This window comes from Chironomus tepperi, unplaced genomic scaffold (genome assembly GCF_022539635.2).
Source record: "Chironomus tepperi strain 1889 unplaced genomic scaffold, CSIRO-AGI_Ctep_v1 contig_309, whole genome shotgun sequence".
Classification (NCBI taxonomy): domain Eukaryota; kingdom Metazoa; phylum Arthropoda; class Insecta; order Diptera; family Chironomidae; genus Chironomus; species Chironomus tepperi.
The window spans coordinates 3,261,298-3,277,712 of record NW_027226431.1 but is presented as its reverse complement, the minus strand read 5'-3'; the positions used below and the strand labels follow the sequence as shown (position 1 = coordinate 3,277,712).

General features: G+C 33.0%; 4 protein-coding genes across 4 annotated transcripts; 2 read left to right on the top strand and 2 right to left on the bottom strand.

Annotated features, from left to right (window-relative positions):
* Nucleotides 1-438: 438 nt before the first annotated feature.
* Nucleotides 439-1,819, top strand: LOC139092566 (UDP-xylose and UDP-N-acetylglucosamine transporter-like). Its single transcript, XM_070643010.1, has 2 exons — nucleotides 439-657; nucleotides 728-1,819. Exons 1-2 carry the CDS (start codon nucleotides 575-577, stop codon nucleotides 1,782-1,784), a joined length of 1,140 nt encoding a protein of 379 aa, XP_070499111.1. The 5' UTR covers nucleotides 439-574; the 3' UTR covers nucleotides 1,785-1,819.
* On the bottom strand, nucleotides 1,804-4,406 carry LOC139092565 (uncharacterized). The gene is made up of 2 exons (XM_070643009.1): nucleotides 3,213-4,406; nucleotides 1,804-3,156 (listed from the first exon to the last, which is right to left on the bottom strand). Exons 1-2 carry the CDS (start codon nucleotides 4,273-4,275, stop codon nucleotides 2,933-2,935), a joined length of 1,287 nt encoding a protein of 428 aa, XP_070499110.1. The 5' UTR covers nucleotides 4,276-4,406; the 3' UTR covers nucleotides 1,804-2,932.
* A 34-nt stretch (nucleotides 4,407-4,440) lies between these two features.
* LOC139092793 (uncharacterized) lies at nucleotides 4,441-9,339 on the bottom strand. Its single transcript, XM_070643325.1, has 5 exons — nucleotides 8,752-9,339; nucleotides 8,157-8,670; nucleotides 7,895-8,101; nucleotides 6,140-7,213; nucleotides 4,441-5,954 (listed from the first exon to the last, which is right to left on the bottom strand). Exons 1-5 carry the CDS (start codon nucleotides 9,298-9,300, stop codon nucleotides 5,743-5,745), a joined length of 2,556 nt encoding a protein of 851 aa, XP_070499426.1. The 5' UTR covers nucleotides 9,301-9,339; the 3' UTR covers nucleotides 4,441-5,742.
* A 751-nt stretch (nucleotides 9,340-10,090) lies between these two features.
* On the top strand, nucleotides 10,091-13,764 carry ppk9 (pickpocket 9). The gene is made up of 10 exons (XM_070643011.1): nucleotides 10,091-10,689; nucleotides 10,753-11,037; nucleotides 11,757-11,877; nucleotides 11,938-12,108; nucleotides 12,235-12,389; nucleotides 12,499-12,564; nucleotides 13,157-13,248; nucleotides 13,305-13,410; nucleotides 13,514-13,546; nucleotides 13,629-13,764. Exons 1-10 carry the CDS (start codon nucleotides 10,440-10,442, stop codon nucleotides 13,736-13,738), a joined length of 1,389 nt encoding a protein of 462 aa, XP_070499112.1. The 5' UTR covers nucleotides 10,091-10,439; the 3' UTR covers nucleotides 13,739-13,764.
* The last annotated feature ends 2,651 nt before the right edge of the window (nucleotides 13,765-16,415 follow it).

Below are 16,415 nucleotides of genomic sequence, written 5' to 3'. Positions count from 1 at the left end.
TACTTTGGAGACCGTCGTTGGATTTAAATGTTATTTTTGGGTGTAGATTTAATTAATTAAATTAAGCATTGCAAGAATTATACAAAAATAAATAGGGTTTGGCCCGATTTGGTTTGGTTTTCCCCGGTTTGACTCGGTTTGGTCAGGTTTGGATCGGTTGGGTTAAGAACTCCAGACTTGCATTTTTTGACTGTACCATAAAGTTGGCTCTATCAGGCAAAGATCAGAGTAATCCGAGGGCTACTCTCATGAGCATGCTCATCTAGTATGTTCAAGATGAGCAAGCTCTCGAGAGCATAACTTTTACCTTTTAGGGTCGTCCAAGGCCGATGACCTGCGTTTTATGTCTCCAAACCTGCAATTTTCGACAAACGCTCAAAAAATTACCACACCTTGGATATAATATTTTTTTATTATCAAAGAAATTTTGTTGACAATACTGTAAAGTTTTAGTATCAAACACGACATTCTACTGTAAAGGTGTAACAAGTTAGAAATAAATTTTTTTGCCATAAAATGCATTGCCACGTTCAATAGTGTAGTATTTTTTTTCGCATTGACTAGTTGACTAATCATGAATTTAAAGGCGGCAATTGCTATTGCCGGTGTCCTTCTTGGATGTTGCTTAGATGCCCTATATCTCGAGTTTGCTGTGAGGTATGACAAAATACATTTTTTTTTTGTATTTTTTACTATCAAATATTAACATAGACTCACGCCTTTATAGATATGACTCAGGATCTGGTAATCTCATTACATTTCTTCAATTTTTCTTTATCGCGCTGTATGGTCTCATATTCACATCGAAGTTTTTCACCGTGAAACCAAATATACCGTTGAAAGATTACGTATTATTAGTCACAATGTTTTTCTTATCAAGTGTATTAAATAATTATGCACTAAATTTTCATATATCCGTACCATTACAAATGATATTTCGATCAGGCTCATTGATGGCTAATATGATATTAGGTATTATAATATTGAATAGATCCTATGATATATGGAAATACGTGTCAGTTGTACTAATAACATTAGGAATTTTTATAAGCACAATTGCATCGGGATCTGACGTTAAAAAATCTCAGGTGCAAAATGCTGAAAGTGATAAAAATGATTCATTCTTCTGGTGGTTGTTTGGAGTTCTATTACTGTCACTTGCATTATTCATATCAGCCAGAATGGGAATTTATCAAGAAGTAATGTATAAGAAGCGTGGAAAGCATCCAAATGAAGCATTGTTTTATACTCATGTACTTGCATTACCCGCATTTATCTTGATGGGAAAGAATATTTGGAGCCATATGATTGTTGCTGCAAATTCAGATGCTTTCATCATATCACCGTTAAATATTTCTATACGTATACAGATTTTATATCTTGTAATAAATTTTATATCTCATTATTTCTGTGTTAAGTGCGTTTATATCCTTACGACGGAATGTTCATCGTTGACTGTCACGATGGTTGTTACGCTGAGGAAATTTGCATCTCTAATTTTTTCAATTATTTATTTTCAACATCCATTTACCGCAATACATTGGATTGGAACTGTATTAATAATAATTGGAACAATAATGTTTACAGAAATTATTACAAAAGTTTTTGGAGCATTTAAAAGCTCTGATGTAAGTCAATCAAATGACGATGTGGAGGATATACAACCAAATGAGAGTGATAAGACATTATATGATAAAATTATTTACAAATCAACGCAAACATTCAAGTCAATTACAATACCTAAACCTCATGTCAGTTATAAATTGTTAAGGAATTCTAATTAATAAACTTTTTTGATAGTCATTCATTGTTTGAACAATTTTTTATTTTTATTGACTTAATACTTTAAATATAGAATTTGTTCAAGGTTTTTTTGATCAATGGAGTTATTCAATGTTAATGTCTCCGAGAGGCACATATGAAGTAGACTAGGTCACGATTTTTAAAAACTCCATTTGGCAGCCATATCGGCGCCAATTTTTACACGCTTTTTAGGCTTCTAAAGTCTAAGTTAATAAAGAATTTTGGTAGAGCCTTTAAAGTTGCATTTCGGAGTCTCCTTCATTTGGGTCGTTCAAGGTCTAATATAAATCAATAGACACTTCATCTTGCGATACAAATGAGAAGAATCGATCAAAATTCCTTTAAGAACTCATCAAAAGCACATTTATCAACATTATAATTCACGTGAAATCCACATGACCTAAATTAAATGTTAATAAAAGTCTTCGTGATAAAGTCTTAATAGAATCGTGACGTAGTCTTTCTCTTTTGTTTCGATTGAGCTCAATCAGAATTAAAGAATTAAATAATTAGAGTATAATGTTTGAATTGTGCACTGATTTGAATTAGGGGCCGTTCACTTATTACGTTCGCTTTTTTAGAAGGGAGGAAGAGGGACTACGATTTTGTAATAGTCATTTTGTAGCGAGGGAGGTGGGGAGTTTATGAAATTCGTTTTTTTACGTAACGCAATAAGTAAATGCCCCCTTAGAGTTTTCAGGGTTTTCAATTCCGAGATTGAAAAACCTATGGACATCATTTGTCAATAAGCCCCTGACATTAGGAATAAAAAATTTTGTTAATTTTGAATTTTTAAAAAATGCTTTGAATACTTTGAAATTAGTGATAAAAAGCATAAATCTTACTGTCAAGATCAACAAATAGTAGGAATTTTAAATATTATTTATGAGGTCATTCACTTTTGGCTAGAGTTGTAAGTCGATTCCCGAGCGACACATATGAAGAAGTCTCGGAACGGATTTTTTGAGGCATTTCAACATATTGCAGCAATTTGGATGCTACTTGAAAGCAGGTTACATTTAGTGTTATTAAAAGAGATTTAGAGCTGCAGTGGCAGAGCCTTCTTAATTTGTGTCAATCGGGACTAGAACACCATTTAAACTCAAATCGACTTTAGTCAAATTTGAAACTAGCTTGACTTTTCAGCATCTTCACGAACAATCATAATGTCAAGAAATCCTCGTTCATTCATAAATGGAAGCCACGTTTTAACAGCTTTAATTAAAAGTTCATCCTGAAATAAACCATCATGTACTTCTTGCAAAACTTTTTCGTCTTTTCCGTTCATTAACATGTCAAGTGAAAATTCAGTACTTGATTTAATGAAAAATAGATATTCCAGGAATCCTGCAACTGTATTATCCAAGGTTGAATGATTTAGTCACAAAAATAAGCACAGATTTACTTACATATGAAGCCTTTTTCCTGGAGATCATCTTTGAATTCATCTAAACTTGGAATCGAATCTTCATACTCCAATTTCCTCAAATTTTCAGTAAATTCTTGATAATAAAACTCAACAAGCTCATCAAAATGTTTAACTTTGACATCATCATGAACAGATGCTGCCAAAAAAGCAAGAATATCATATGCTGGCGATCCCCAGTAACTCAATTGATAATCTATCAGTAAAACCTCATTTGTGTCTAACTTAAACATCATATTATTAGTCCAGACATCTCCATGATTCAATACACGCAGACCACATTTCATTGGTTTACATTCATACAGGTAGTCTGTGGCAAGTAGATCTCTATCCCATTTTTCGACTTTGTCTGCATATTCATCACATCCTCCATAACTTCTCAATGCTTTTATGAATTCATCATGCATTCTAGCAAATGCTAACGACAGTGGATTATTAATGTCTGGTTTTGCTCCGTTTGTACTCTTACGATCAAGACAGTCGTGAAGCATTCCTTCTGTTTGTAATACTTTAGCTCCAGCTGCATGAAATTTGGCAATTTTAGCCAAAAAGCATTTTGAAAGTTCTAATGAAAGACATGCTTTTCTGTCAACAATTGCATAGCCTTCTGCTTTTAAATCATCCAAAACAACTATTGGATTTGGTTCGTACTTAAACATTGACATTTTTGGACCGAAGCGCACTTTTTCACCAAGCTTATCAAAATAAATTTGTTCGAATTTTGTCAACACATTTTCGTACATGATTTTCTCTCGGTAATATACATTTAGTTCATTTAGTGACATTGCCGTTTCCTGTGCAATTTTTAAAATTACATCCACAACTCTAATTTCATTTGTATCGAGTAATCGAAACTTTATTTTCGTACGATACACGAGACCAAGATAATTTTCATTTGGTTTTGTTGCTGAGGTCATTAGAACAAGTATGACCTTGAAATTTGATTTAGGAATATTCAGTTTATTCTCAATAATTCCATCAATGAACTCTTCATCGATTAAATCACTTTTCAGTATGTTTTCAAAATAATCTTCTGGAGTGCTCATTTTGGAATATTGTATTGAACTAGTTTGATGCTTTCGGTGCTGAACTTCGCGAAAAACTGAGAGTTTTAAAAGAGAATCTTTCCTATTTATTGCTATATGTGGGTGATATCAATTCATATTGTCTAAATTAGTCAAATATTACTATCTGCATCATACGCACACAAATACTTTCGTTATGTTTATTTTGGTGATTTACAAATAATTTATGTGATCTCTAGGAATGGCTGATTTTTGGAAAGTTCAATTCTTTCGTCGATGCTTAATGCAATGATCTAATTTTGTCAATATCCAGTAAATTATATGTCTTCCGAAAATCACAAGTCTTTAAATCGATCCTAAATTCGGCACCAGACTGTCGTGACGCTATCATGAGTGCTACTTGATGCTACTCTATTAACAAATACAATAAACAGCAAAACTTCATATTTCATCTGAGAGATTCTGGATGAAATAGTCATATCTACAGTGAGGTTAATATCTCTGCGAATAAAGAGACTTGATATGTGAATTAAACAAAATTTGATAGCATTTTGGTTGCTTAATAAGACGAAAGTATGTTGGAAGTTTGAAACGGAACTGCTTAGTTCCAATAAGTATATGTTTGACGACTGGAACAGCAAAATTATCTTTAAATGTTCATAATTCAATAATGGATTGACGAAATTTCAAAATTCTTTCGGATTCCTTTAGCATAAACAAAATGCTAAATATTGGAATCAGCAGTTCTGTTTTTCCAGGTCTGTAACATCATTTTTTTACTCACGAATTTTTGTATACAATACAAATTAAATTGCACATTTTTTCAAAACCACAATTGCTAGAAATATGCAGTAATGGCCAAATCATTAGGTTTTGAAGGTACTTTCATTCAGTGTTAGCAACCATCGATATTGTTGAAGTTTTAATGTTTTGAAGTTAAAAAATTGTCAATTTTTAGACGAGCCAAAAAAAATTATTTTAAATTTTGTCAAAATTTACGGATTTTTCCCTTTGATTACTAGATACTGGCTTAAAGTACTTTCAAAATCTGATCTTTTAGTCCTTACTGCATATTTCTAGCAGTTGTGGTTTTGAAAAAATATGCATTTTAATTTGTATTGTATATAAAATTTTGAAAGCAAAATAAATGATGTTACAGACCTGGAAAAACAGAACTGCTGCTTCCAACATTTAGCATTTTGTTTATGCTAAAGGAATCTGAAAGAATTTTGAATTTTCGTCAATCCATTATTGAATTATGAACATTTAAAGATAATTTTGCTGTTCCAGTCGTCAAACATATACTTATTGGAACTAAGCAGTTCCGTTTTAAACTTCCAACATACTTTCGTCTTATTAAGCAACCAAAATGCTATCAAATTTTGTTTAATTCACATATCAAGTCTCTTTATTCGCAGAGATATTAACCTCACTGTAGATATGACTATTTCATCCAGAATCTCTCATCTATAAAAATGATCTAAATCTTTATTCTTTGGGAATCAAAATGTCTAAAAATCCTCGTTCATTCAAAAATGGAAGCCAAGTTTTAACACCTCTAACGTAAAATTCATCTTGGAATAATCGATCATAAAGTTCTCTCAATACATCTTCGTCAGTTTCAAACATTAGCATGTCAAAGGAAAATTCTTTGGGTGACGAATATTTTGCGAAAAATAGGAACTCCAGGAATCCTGCAACTGTAAATTAGATAATGAAAAATGTTAGTGTATTGAGATTGTAGCTGAACAGGCAAGGAGCATGCTCATGAGTATGGTCATAAAATGAAGTATGCTCAATTGTATTGATTGAGTATAGTCATTAACATGCTCATTTAGGTCAGTATGCTCATTGTCGACAAGGGTTTATGGAAACCGATACTTACGAATGTACCCTTTATCTATCATATCTTCCTTAAGTTCATCAAGACTTGGAATGTGACTTGTATATTCCAATTTTTTCAACGTATCAGTAAAAACCTGATAGTAAACTTGAACAAGCTCATCAAAATGCTTAGTTTTGAAATTATCATGAACAGATGTAGCTAGGAAAGACAGAAGATCATAACATGGCGATCCCCAAAAGCACAATTGATAATCTATTATCAGAACCTCATTTGTATCCAATTTGAACATCATGTTATTAGTCCAGACATCACCATGGTTCAAAACTTGCAGACCACATTTCATAGTTCTCGATTCATACATATAGCCTGTTGCCAGACGCTCTCTATCCCATTTTTCAGCTTTGTCTGCATATTCATCACAGCCGCCATAACTTCTCAGTGCATCCACAAACTCTTTATGCATGCGAACAAATGCTATTGCTAAGGGATCTTCTGGATTAGCTTTTGGTGCTTTTGGACTGTTGCGATCAAGGCAATCAAACAGCATTCCTTCTGTTTCCACTACTTTAGCACTAGCTGCATGAAATTTTGCTAATTTAGTCAAGAAACTTTTGGATTGTTCCACATTAAGTCCTTCTTTTCGGTCTAAGATTGCATAATTTTCAGCTTTAAGGTCATCCAAGACTATGATTGGACTCGGTTCATATTTAAACATCAACAAATTCGGACCAAAACGTACTTTTTCACCCAGCTTGTTAAACAAAATTCCTTCAAATTTGCTCAGTATATCTTCATACATGATCTTCTCTCGTTGATAGACATTTAATTCACCAAGAGAGTCAGTCATTTCCTGAGCAACTTTTACAATCACATCCAAAATTTTATATTCATTTGTGTCAAGCATGTGAACTTTTATTTTCGTGCGACACACGAGACCAAGATAATTTTCATTTGGTTTTGTTGCCGGTGTTATTAAAACTAAAATGACCTTGAAGCTTGAACTTGATACATTCAATTTATTCGCAACGATTCCATTAATAAATTCGTCATCAATTGAGTCACCATTTATTAAATTTTCAAAATTCTTGTCCTGTGTAGACATTTTACTATTGACTTAAAAATTAAGCTTGATGTGCTGTTTATGAAATTTTTGGAACGACTGAGAGATTTGAGACAGTTATGCAGAGAGAAAAAATCTATTTTTGGTACGTGTGAGTAAATTTGTGAGGAATTAGAGCTTTGGCAACTGTTATCTGTGTATATGCACAAATACGTAAACAAACATCCAATATTTTTTATTTTGATAATTTCTGTAATCGGTAAAAGCTTAATACAGGTGATTAATTTCTAATTTATTTTATTGTTTAGTAATTTACATTTATCTGAAACGAGCAATATGAGCATCACAATTACGTGTGATATCAACTTATTGTATAGGATCAATACTAATTGCTCTCGATGCCGGAACCAAAACTTCCCGGTTTCCGAAAGGATTCATTCTTTTTTGAAGTTCTCTGGATTAACTCATGACAGAGCACGAAGTCGACTTGAGTTTTGATGGAGTCCTGAGTCGAGTCGATTAAAGTCGACACTTCCATACAAAATAAAGTCATTTTTGAGCTCTGGCTCATGTTTTTTGATCATCGCTGCAACATAAGCACAAAAAATCCAGCTATTTATTTTAAATTCCTCCTTAACTGCTCCATCTACACCAAAAAAGTTTCAATTCACAGATATATGCTGCTCAGAACATGTTTCAAGTTTCATCATTACATTACAATCAAATTACAAATTACTTAAGTATCAAAGAATTCAAAAATCCTCGCTTCTCCAAAAACGGCAGCCAACTTTTAGTCGCTTTGATGAACACTGGATCATTAAAAATAGTTGTATAAATTTTATCCAGCACAGCCTCATCAGTTTCACGTAACAAAATTTCCATATCCCATTCAACACTTGATGAATATTTTGCAAAGAATAGCATTGGAATGAATGATGCGCCTATACATAATTAGAGATTAGAAATTTGATTCACAAAAGGACGTCATATACATACCAATATGAGCCTTGTCCATAATATCCTCATTAAATTCATCAAGACTTGGAATGTGATGCTCATACCCAAGATTATTCAACGATTCGCAGAATTCATGATGATAAAATTCAATAAGCTCATCAAATTTCTCAGCCTTGATTTCATCCTGAACCGATAAAATGAGGAACAACCAAAGGTCGTAGTTCGGTGATCCCCAGAAACACAATTGATAATCAATCAAGAGGACATCAAGTGGATCAAACCGAAACATTATATTGTTCGTCCAAACATCACCATGATTCAACACCTGTAAGCCACATTTCATTGGTTTGGATTCATAGTAATAGCATGTTGCCACAAAGAATTTATCCCACTTGGAGATTATATCAGCATAATAGTCACAATCACCATAGGTTCTCAATACTTTCATATATTCATCGAAAATCCGTATGAACACAGCAGTAAATGGATTATTGATGTCAGCTTTAGGTGCGGATTCACAGTTGCGATCTAAAGAGTCATCAAGCGTACCATCCTGTGAAATTAAAAATTATTTAAATTGACGTCATTTATGCATGACCATCTGGAACGCTCAAAGTCAATGATTTAGAAATACCTTTTGAAAACAGACAGCACCTGCAGCATGAAACTTTGCTAACTTCTTTAAGAATATTTTTGATTGTTCAAGTGAAAGTCCTTCCTTCCTGTCTAACATTTCATACTTCTCTGCCTTAAGGTCATCCATGACAATAATTTCGTAAGGTGTTTTTGTAAATTTGAAGACATTTGGTCCGAAATGAATTTCTTCATTAGCTCTTTGAAGCCATAGTGCTTCAAATGTCTTGATTGCATTCTCGTACACAAACTTCTCACGTTCATAAACAGTGAACTCACTGATCTCATCGTAGTTTGTCTGAGACGCTTTAATAATCACATCAATCAATTCAGTTTTATCTGATTGAAGATATTGAATTCTTATTTTAGATCTCAATACAAGTGAAGCATAATTGTCATTCTTTCCAGTTGCTGGTGTGATGAACACTAGTTTAACTTTAAAGTCATTCTGCGATATATTCAACTTAATTGCTACAACATCACTAAAAAATTCATCATTTAATGAATCCGAATTGAGAAATTCAGTCAATTGAGTCTCTTGAGAACTCATATTATTAGATGCTCAATGTATGAAGTATAATAGCGCACTGACACTTCCAAACGTTTATCTCATTTAACCAAGCGCTGAGTAAATATTATCAAAAAAATATGTATGTGGAGTTCTAACAAGATAAGTTAATAAAAAGAGAGAAAAATTTTATTCGCTCCACAGCTACATACATACATACTTTAAATTGAGTATGGGAGTATAAACTCTTTTTAAGTGGACATAAGCCTAGGTCAATTTGAAACAATGTGATGTGGTTATTTGTGGAATTTCCAATTTAATTCTATTTTATATGTGTTATTGCTACTTACTTTACTGGCTGTACACATCCAATGTAAATTGCTACCCACTAATTGCCAATTTCCAATGTAAAATGCAATACTGTATCCGTCAACAGCTTCATTCTATGAATTATTTAGCTGTTCTCGTTATCTTTTGCCATCATAGCCTACTGATTCTATCACTAGCCACTGCTTGCCGATTTCCAATTTTGAATGCAATATTAAATTTAGCAATAGCTTCCTTTGATGAATTCTTTGGCCGTTGTCGTGATCTATTACCATCCCATCGAACTCTGTTCATGTCATGATATCAGGGTTTGTCCAAAACTGCAGACCTGTATCCTTTACCGAACTATAAGGTACAACCAAAAAAAACAGGTCTGCACACCTAAAATGCAGGATATGTAGTCCTACATTTCTTAGCTGAGCCATATTTTAAAGAAGTTTCTTCAATTTTTGGCTTGATATTATTAAACAGTGAATTCCCTTACAACCAGCGGAGCTATTCCGTACTAACTTGATATTAAAGCCACCAGCAATTTCCATCGCTAAAGCAGTGAGTTACGATGTAAAAAATTTAGAGTAAATTTACATAAAGTAAACAATCTACAGCCAACAATCTTTCCATGTCTCATACATACAAAACTCAATTCATTCCATCAAAATTATTAAAACTAATTACATCATGTATGTAAGCATCTGTGGAAGCATGTTCTAATGAATTTTTCATTATGCTTATTAATTATCCAATTTTCCATCATATCATTTTGAGCCATCGCTTAGTAAAAATAGTATATATATGTAAGTGCATGCTACCGTAATGTCATTAATATAAAGTAAATCTTCAAGTTGTCAACTCCAATGGAAATACTAAAGCAAGTACAGAGGACGATTGTTGAAAGCTTTCATGAAATTTCGGTTCATGGATTTATATTCTTAGTGAAGCGTGGCAATAACATCTTAGAGCGATTAATCTGGTTAATATGCATAACTGTTGGTGTTTATGGAATTATTGAATTAGGATCTGATACATGGCATCGTTATCAGACATCACCCACTGTCATAACAATGGATCGATCAAAATTTGCTTGGAATACATCATTTCCTAGTCGTATGATGAATAACAAGATATACGATTAAATGTAAACATTATAAATTAAATTATTTGTTCCAGTGACTGTTTGCTCTGATAAAAAAATCGATGATGATAAGCTTGAGGAGTATTTGAAAGAGAATCCATTAAAATTTCCAACAGATGAATCGAAGGAAAATGCAAGAAATTTCATTAAAAATCTATCATTAATATCATACGAGACAATGAGTGATTTCCCACTGGGAATTGAAGGAAATATTAAACCTAATGAATATTTAAAATTAATGAGTGATTTGAAATGGGAATTTCATCCTGAAATATCATCCGGAACGTCGAATAAATTAATATTGCAAAGAATAATTACAGGTAGGGAGAGAAAAAGAATTAAAATTTTATTAAAATATTTCTGCAACAAGCTTGATGCACTAGCAGTTTCAATGCAGGATGAGTTAGGGGTCGTTTGCTAATGACTTCCAGCAGTGATTGGTTTAGAGCTGTTTGAAATGAAGAATTTTCAAATTAAATAGGGTAAATTGTTGTAGCCGAACAGGAAAACGCGGAAGGCTCTAAGCACAGAAATGACAGAAAATTCAGACATTGACCGACTTAACCTTGACACTTAGGTAAGTCTAGTGCCCCAAGTCATGTGTCTTCCAAGTGAATTCATATGGACGACCTTTGAGCTTTATTCAAACAATTATTTGATTAATCTGATTGCTTGAAGCCTTCTCGCAAACATTGTAATCTACCCGAGCGGCACAATGCAAAACACCGGATATTTTGCTTTTTGTGGTAGGTCAAAATCAGCCATCACAGAACTGTCTGAGCAAATTTTGCGCTTTACTATTAATATGGCGACTTAGCGATGGTCTATTAACTTTGCTGTGTCACTCTGGTATATTGCAGAATATGTCTAGGGCTCACTTTAGTGTAACCAACCATAGAACAGTCTATAACCCCCCATTAATATGATAGACGTCATTTGCGAACGACTGCCATTGTCAGCAGTGTAAAATGAAAATATTTCAATCGATAAATTCATTTCCCCATTTGTCTGCATGGATGCATGTGATGTTTCACAATAGAACGTGGAATTTGTGATGCAGTCAATACCAAAACGGCCTACTACAACTCCTATGACTATTGGAAAGACAATAGATGGGATTTGGTTGAACCAAATACTACAGTAGTTGTACATCCGCTAGAGTAAGTAAACGATCAATAATTAAATTTTGGGAATTTTATGATTTTTTTGATAATTTACAGCGGTGAGATTTACGCTCAACTTACGAATCTATCAACAGCATACAGTGTATTTTTTCATGCGTCCATGGAAATACCAGACATTTCTAAACAGATTCACAGATTTCCACAAACTGATTACACAACAGTTGAATTTTTGGCATTGGAAATTTTGACATCAGAGGATGCAAAGAAGAAAGTTTAATTTACCATTACACTTGACATTCAATTTAGAAATTTTTTATTCTTCTTATCTCTAGCTCAATCTAGTTCCATTTTTATATTAAAATTACTTCTCTTTCTCATCTCCATCAAAAACAGATTAAAACCATCACAGCGAAATTGCCGTTTGGAAAATGAAAGCGAAGAGTTGTTGACAAGTGCAATCTACAGCTTTAATTTGTGTCGTAGTCAGTGTCGCTTTAAAATGGCACTGAGAGAATGCAAATGTATTCCATGGTTCTATAGATCCCTTGGTATTTATATCAATTATGAACCCATTCAGAATTATAAATAATACAGGAAACTCCTTAATTTCCTTTTGTGCCTTCCTTTTCTTTTTATTATATGCAAAATAATTGATAGATAAAAATGGAAAGAGATACCCGATATGCAGACCTGAAGGCATGAGATGTATCGGAAAAATGAAAGGTATTGAAGCAAAATGAGAAACATTTTCATGAATAAATTAATGGTCATTGAATAAATTTCAGTGGAAGTAGATTTTTATACATATTTGGGGAATTGGGAGTGGAAATAATTAACTCTAGTTGCTTCCTCATATTCTTTGTTGGTCATATACATGAATTGTTAGTCGAGGTGACTCGAATTTTCTTACTTCGACCCGAATTTATTAAATATAGTTTGAAACTTTTATCTGTAGCTATCAAATCATTGCAATGGAAACCTTTAGTTGCTTATAAAGTGCTCATATGGGTCGTCTTCAGTCTTAAGTCATCTAAATTATAGAATGCAGTGATGGGCAACCTTTGTGCCGTAGCAGAAAATTCGTTTTATAGTTTAATAAATGGTTAGTTCCTATTCTATCCAGCGAATAATTTTCTAGGGCTAAAGTGTGCTATGGGCCATCAGAAAAAAAAGTTGTCCATCACTCATGCCATGTCTCTCCTTTGTCATAGAAATGCCAGAAAAATTCATTTTATAATCAAATCATGGAAAAATCGCTTTAACCTCATCCTATCTTTGCACCCCTAACTTTCTACATTCCCTCTACTATTTTTAGATGAGATTATTACGCTAAAGTCCAAAAAGAAGAAGATTGAATGCGACTGTATGGCCAATTGTGACAATTCGAATTTCTTTACGCAATCAATTGTGAGTTGAATACCAGAATATCCATAAAAATTTTGTCTAAAATAGCCATTTTACAGAGATCTCGTGTGTGGTTTTTGGGAGCTAATCTACAATGGGGAATCATCGACTATCCAAAACTTCAACTCAAACGTGAACTTATTTTTGGTCTCTCTGATGTTTTGGGTATGGCAAAAATATTATCATAAATGCTAATATATGTAAATATCCTTTAATGTTTTGAAAATCACTTTATTTTTTCATCTTTTGTGCTGTACAACAAAAAAAGTTTACATCGGTGGATTAGGAGGGCTCTTTTTAGGTAAATTTATAATAAGCTCTCTCTTTGTTGCTACACAGCTGATGTTTTTACAAAATATTTAATGTGTTTATTGTCCTCTTAGGGTGCTCTTTACTCGGCTTCACGGAATTGATTTTCTTCTTTTCATGGGGACTCATGAAGAACATTTTCAAGCATTTTAGAAAGAGATCTTTGATCGATATTAAACCGTAAATTGTGGCTTTATTGATGGATATTTTGAAGTTGCAGGGAGAATACCATTATTGTCTGTTCGTCTATTTTAATGAATTTTGAATCAATTATCTTAGTCATTTGTCAGTGTAATTAGATGTGATTGTTTAATAAAAAGGGAATTTTACTACATTTTGTGATTGTTTTGACTGTATATTGACTGTATACTAGGGATTCCAGAATTCCCGTTCCCGTGAAATTTCGGGAATCGGGAACGGGAACGGGAATGACCTTCGGGAACAATCCCGGTAATTTTCCTTCAAGGTTTTAAACTATTTTTGAGTTGATAAAATTTGAATAAGGTTGCAACAAATTATGTATCTAGGTACATTTAAGTTTTAAATGATTAATTATAAGACATTTTTAATGGAAAAATTTTAAAATTTGAAAATTTTAGGTCAAAAATTGTTTGGTTAAAATGATTTTTATTTAGAAACGGGAATTCGGGAATATTCCCGTCTGATTTCGGGAATCGAGAACGGGAATTCCCGTTCCCGTTCCCGGGAATTCCCGGGAAAATTCCCGTTTTTGGAAACCCTACTGTATACACCTATATCACTTTCAAATCCACAAGCTACTTTTCCCTCTTACAGTGTCTTTTTGAAACATTTAGTGTCAAAAGGAACAATAAGCTACTTAAAGAAATAAATCTCAAAATTTCCATCATCATTACCTTCATTTTCCACCTTCATTTTCCAAACATGCAACAATGTAATAGCAATATCCTTCACAACTTCATTTAATTAGACCAGTGGTGATCAACCTTTTATTTTTCGCAACACACCTTGGTAATAAACCTCGAGCATAACCACATACGGTATACGTTTCATGGTATTTTCAACAATTTTGGCTACACACTAGTATGCTGTGTTGCGGACAGAGAATTTGTACAAACTAGGTGACAGCCAGCAACAGAGTCGGCGTTCTGTTTTAACCTAAGCTCCACATAGGAACATCATGCAGTAAGTAAGTAAGAATCAGCGTGCTGTGGCATACAAGTTGTCCATCACTGAATCACAGAGTGCCGTAAAACCCTTTAAACTATTCCTTTTTGTTCCATTTAAGTAATGTTCATTTTTTATAAATATAATTTGAATAAATATGAAATAAATTACTTCAAGAATAGCTCAAAAATCATGCATACTTTGTAGAGTATTAGCATATTTTGTATGAATCTACATGCACTATTTTTCCAGCAGAACTATTCGTGCTTATTGAGTTTATGCACATTTTTTTTTTCACAACAGCTTTCATGTCAAGCAACTTTTTTTACAACATTTTATTTTCATAAGCAAATCAATGACACGAGAACATGCACGAGATGAGAGAATAAAGAAAAATTTGATGTCAAAAATTTTCCACATAAGAAAAATGTTTTTTTGAAAAACTTTTCTACTGAAGCATAAATGATGTCGTTTAGTTCATGCTGCTTCTTTGTATGATTGTGATTTGACTTTTTTTCTGCTTAATAATTTTGTAAATGTGATTTTGTACCAACAAAAAATGGCACTTCAAATGTCAAATGAAGAATTGATGCCAATATTGTTGAGACAATGATGTCATCAGCATAAATGTGCAGCTAGGAAAGCAAAATTGGAGCAACAAAATTCATCAAAAGTCAAAACCTATTATGTAAGATGCATCCATAAAAGCAGTGAGTCACATGTCCTTTATGTACATTGATGGATAATGTTTGAACAAGATGGAAACTTGAGGATATTTGAACGTTTGGTCTTCAAATTGGTAATTCTGAGAATCTACCAATAATCTTGTCATAGCCAATTTCACATGCAAAAATTATCAATGTTATTGCTATACATCAACTGATGCAATCCAATGAGAAAATGATTGTCTGTGAAATTTGATGTGAAAGAATTTCAAAGTTCTTCAAAGGATACAATCCAATTCAATTATTCGTATGTAGAAAATAATACATAATGAAAATTGGAAATTCCTGAAAATTTATTTTATTTAAATTTTCAGAAAGTCATCGAATGAAATTTGAACGTCATAACAATCAGGTCCAACTATTCAATTTATACATTATTCGTAATAGGTTCCCGATCGACACAAATTATTCATGGCAGCTAGTCGGTTGTCATATGATGTCCAAGTGGCAATTTTCATGTTAACTGCCATATCCATTATCACATGCGGTTGCCATTTGGCTGTCATGAAAGCTTTTGTTGACCGGAGTTCAATTTGCATCATCTAAGCTCCGCCAATTAAAACAAGTTACGAATCTACACTTAAGTACCATAATGGTGGAATATGTTCAATATGTATCTATCCACATGAAGTATTTTGAGTCCCGATTTTAAAATTAGCTTGCTGCTTTCGATGGATTAAAACAATTTTGAATATGCCACACAGTATTATATCCAATAATAATTATCTTTTTGACCTAGTCGTGTTGAGAATTCATAATAAGGTCCATCACCGAACGATTCGTATCGATACTACAATTAATATTAAATATCCAACACATGCATGTATCGATGCAAAACATTTTAGGAATACTAAATTTTCCTCTAGAGTTGCATTAAAAATCATGTCAAAAATTATTCAGCTGTAGAATGGCTGGACTTACTTTTCAATTGCTTCAAATACAAAACGTGATAATAAGCACACGCTGATAACCAAAAATGTATCAACAGCA

Excerpts from the sequence above, each read along its gene's own strand:
- LOC139092566 (XM_070643010.1), top strand. The coding sequence starts at position 575 with ATGAATTTAAAGGCGGCAATTGCTATTGCCGGTGTCCTTCTTGGATGT. Across the intron at positions 658-727 it reads TATCTCGAGTTTGCTGTGAG|ATATGACTCAGGATCTGGTA; the intron begins GTATGACAAAAT and ends ACGCCTTTATAG.
- LOC139092565 (XM_070643009.1), bottom strand. The coding sequence starts at position 4,275 with ATGAGCACTCCAGAAGATTATTTTGAAAACATACTGAAAAGTGATTTA. Across the intron at positions 3,157-3,212 it reads CCAGGAAAAAGGCTTCATAT|TTGCAGGATTCCTGGAATAT; the intron begins GTAAGTAAATCT and ends TGGATAATACAG.
- LOC139092793 (XM_070643325.1), bottom strand. The coding sequence starts at position 9,300 with ATGAGTTCTCAAGAGACTCAATTGACTGAATTTCTCAATTCGGATTCA. Across the intron at positions 8,671-8,751 it reads GTGCTGTCTGTTTTCAAAAG|GATGGTACGCTTGATGACTC; the intron begins GTATTTCTAAAT and ends TTAATTTCACAG. Across the intron at positions 7,214-7,894 it reads GAATTCTTTGATACTTAAGT|TCAATAGTAAAATGTCTACA; the intron begins AATTTGTAATTT and ends TTAATTTTTAAG.
- ppk9 (XM_070643011.1), top strand. The coding sequence starts at position 10,440 with ATGGAAATACTAAAGCAAGTACAGAGGACGATTGTTGAAAGCTTTCAT. Across the intron at positions 11,038-11,756 it reads ATTGCAAAGAATAATTACAG|AACGTGGAATTTGTGATGCA; the intron begins GTAGGGAGAGAA and ends GTTTCACAATAG. Across the intron at positions 13,249-13,304 it reads ATTTCTTTACGCAATCAATT|AGATCTCGTGTGTGGTTTTT; the intron begins GTGAGTTGAATA and ends GCCATTTTACAG.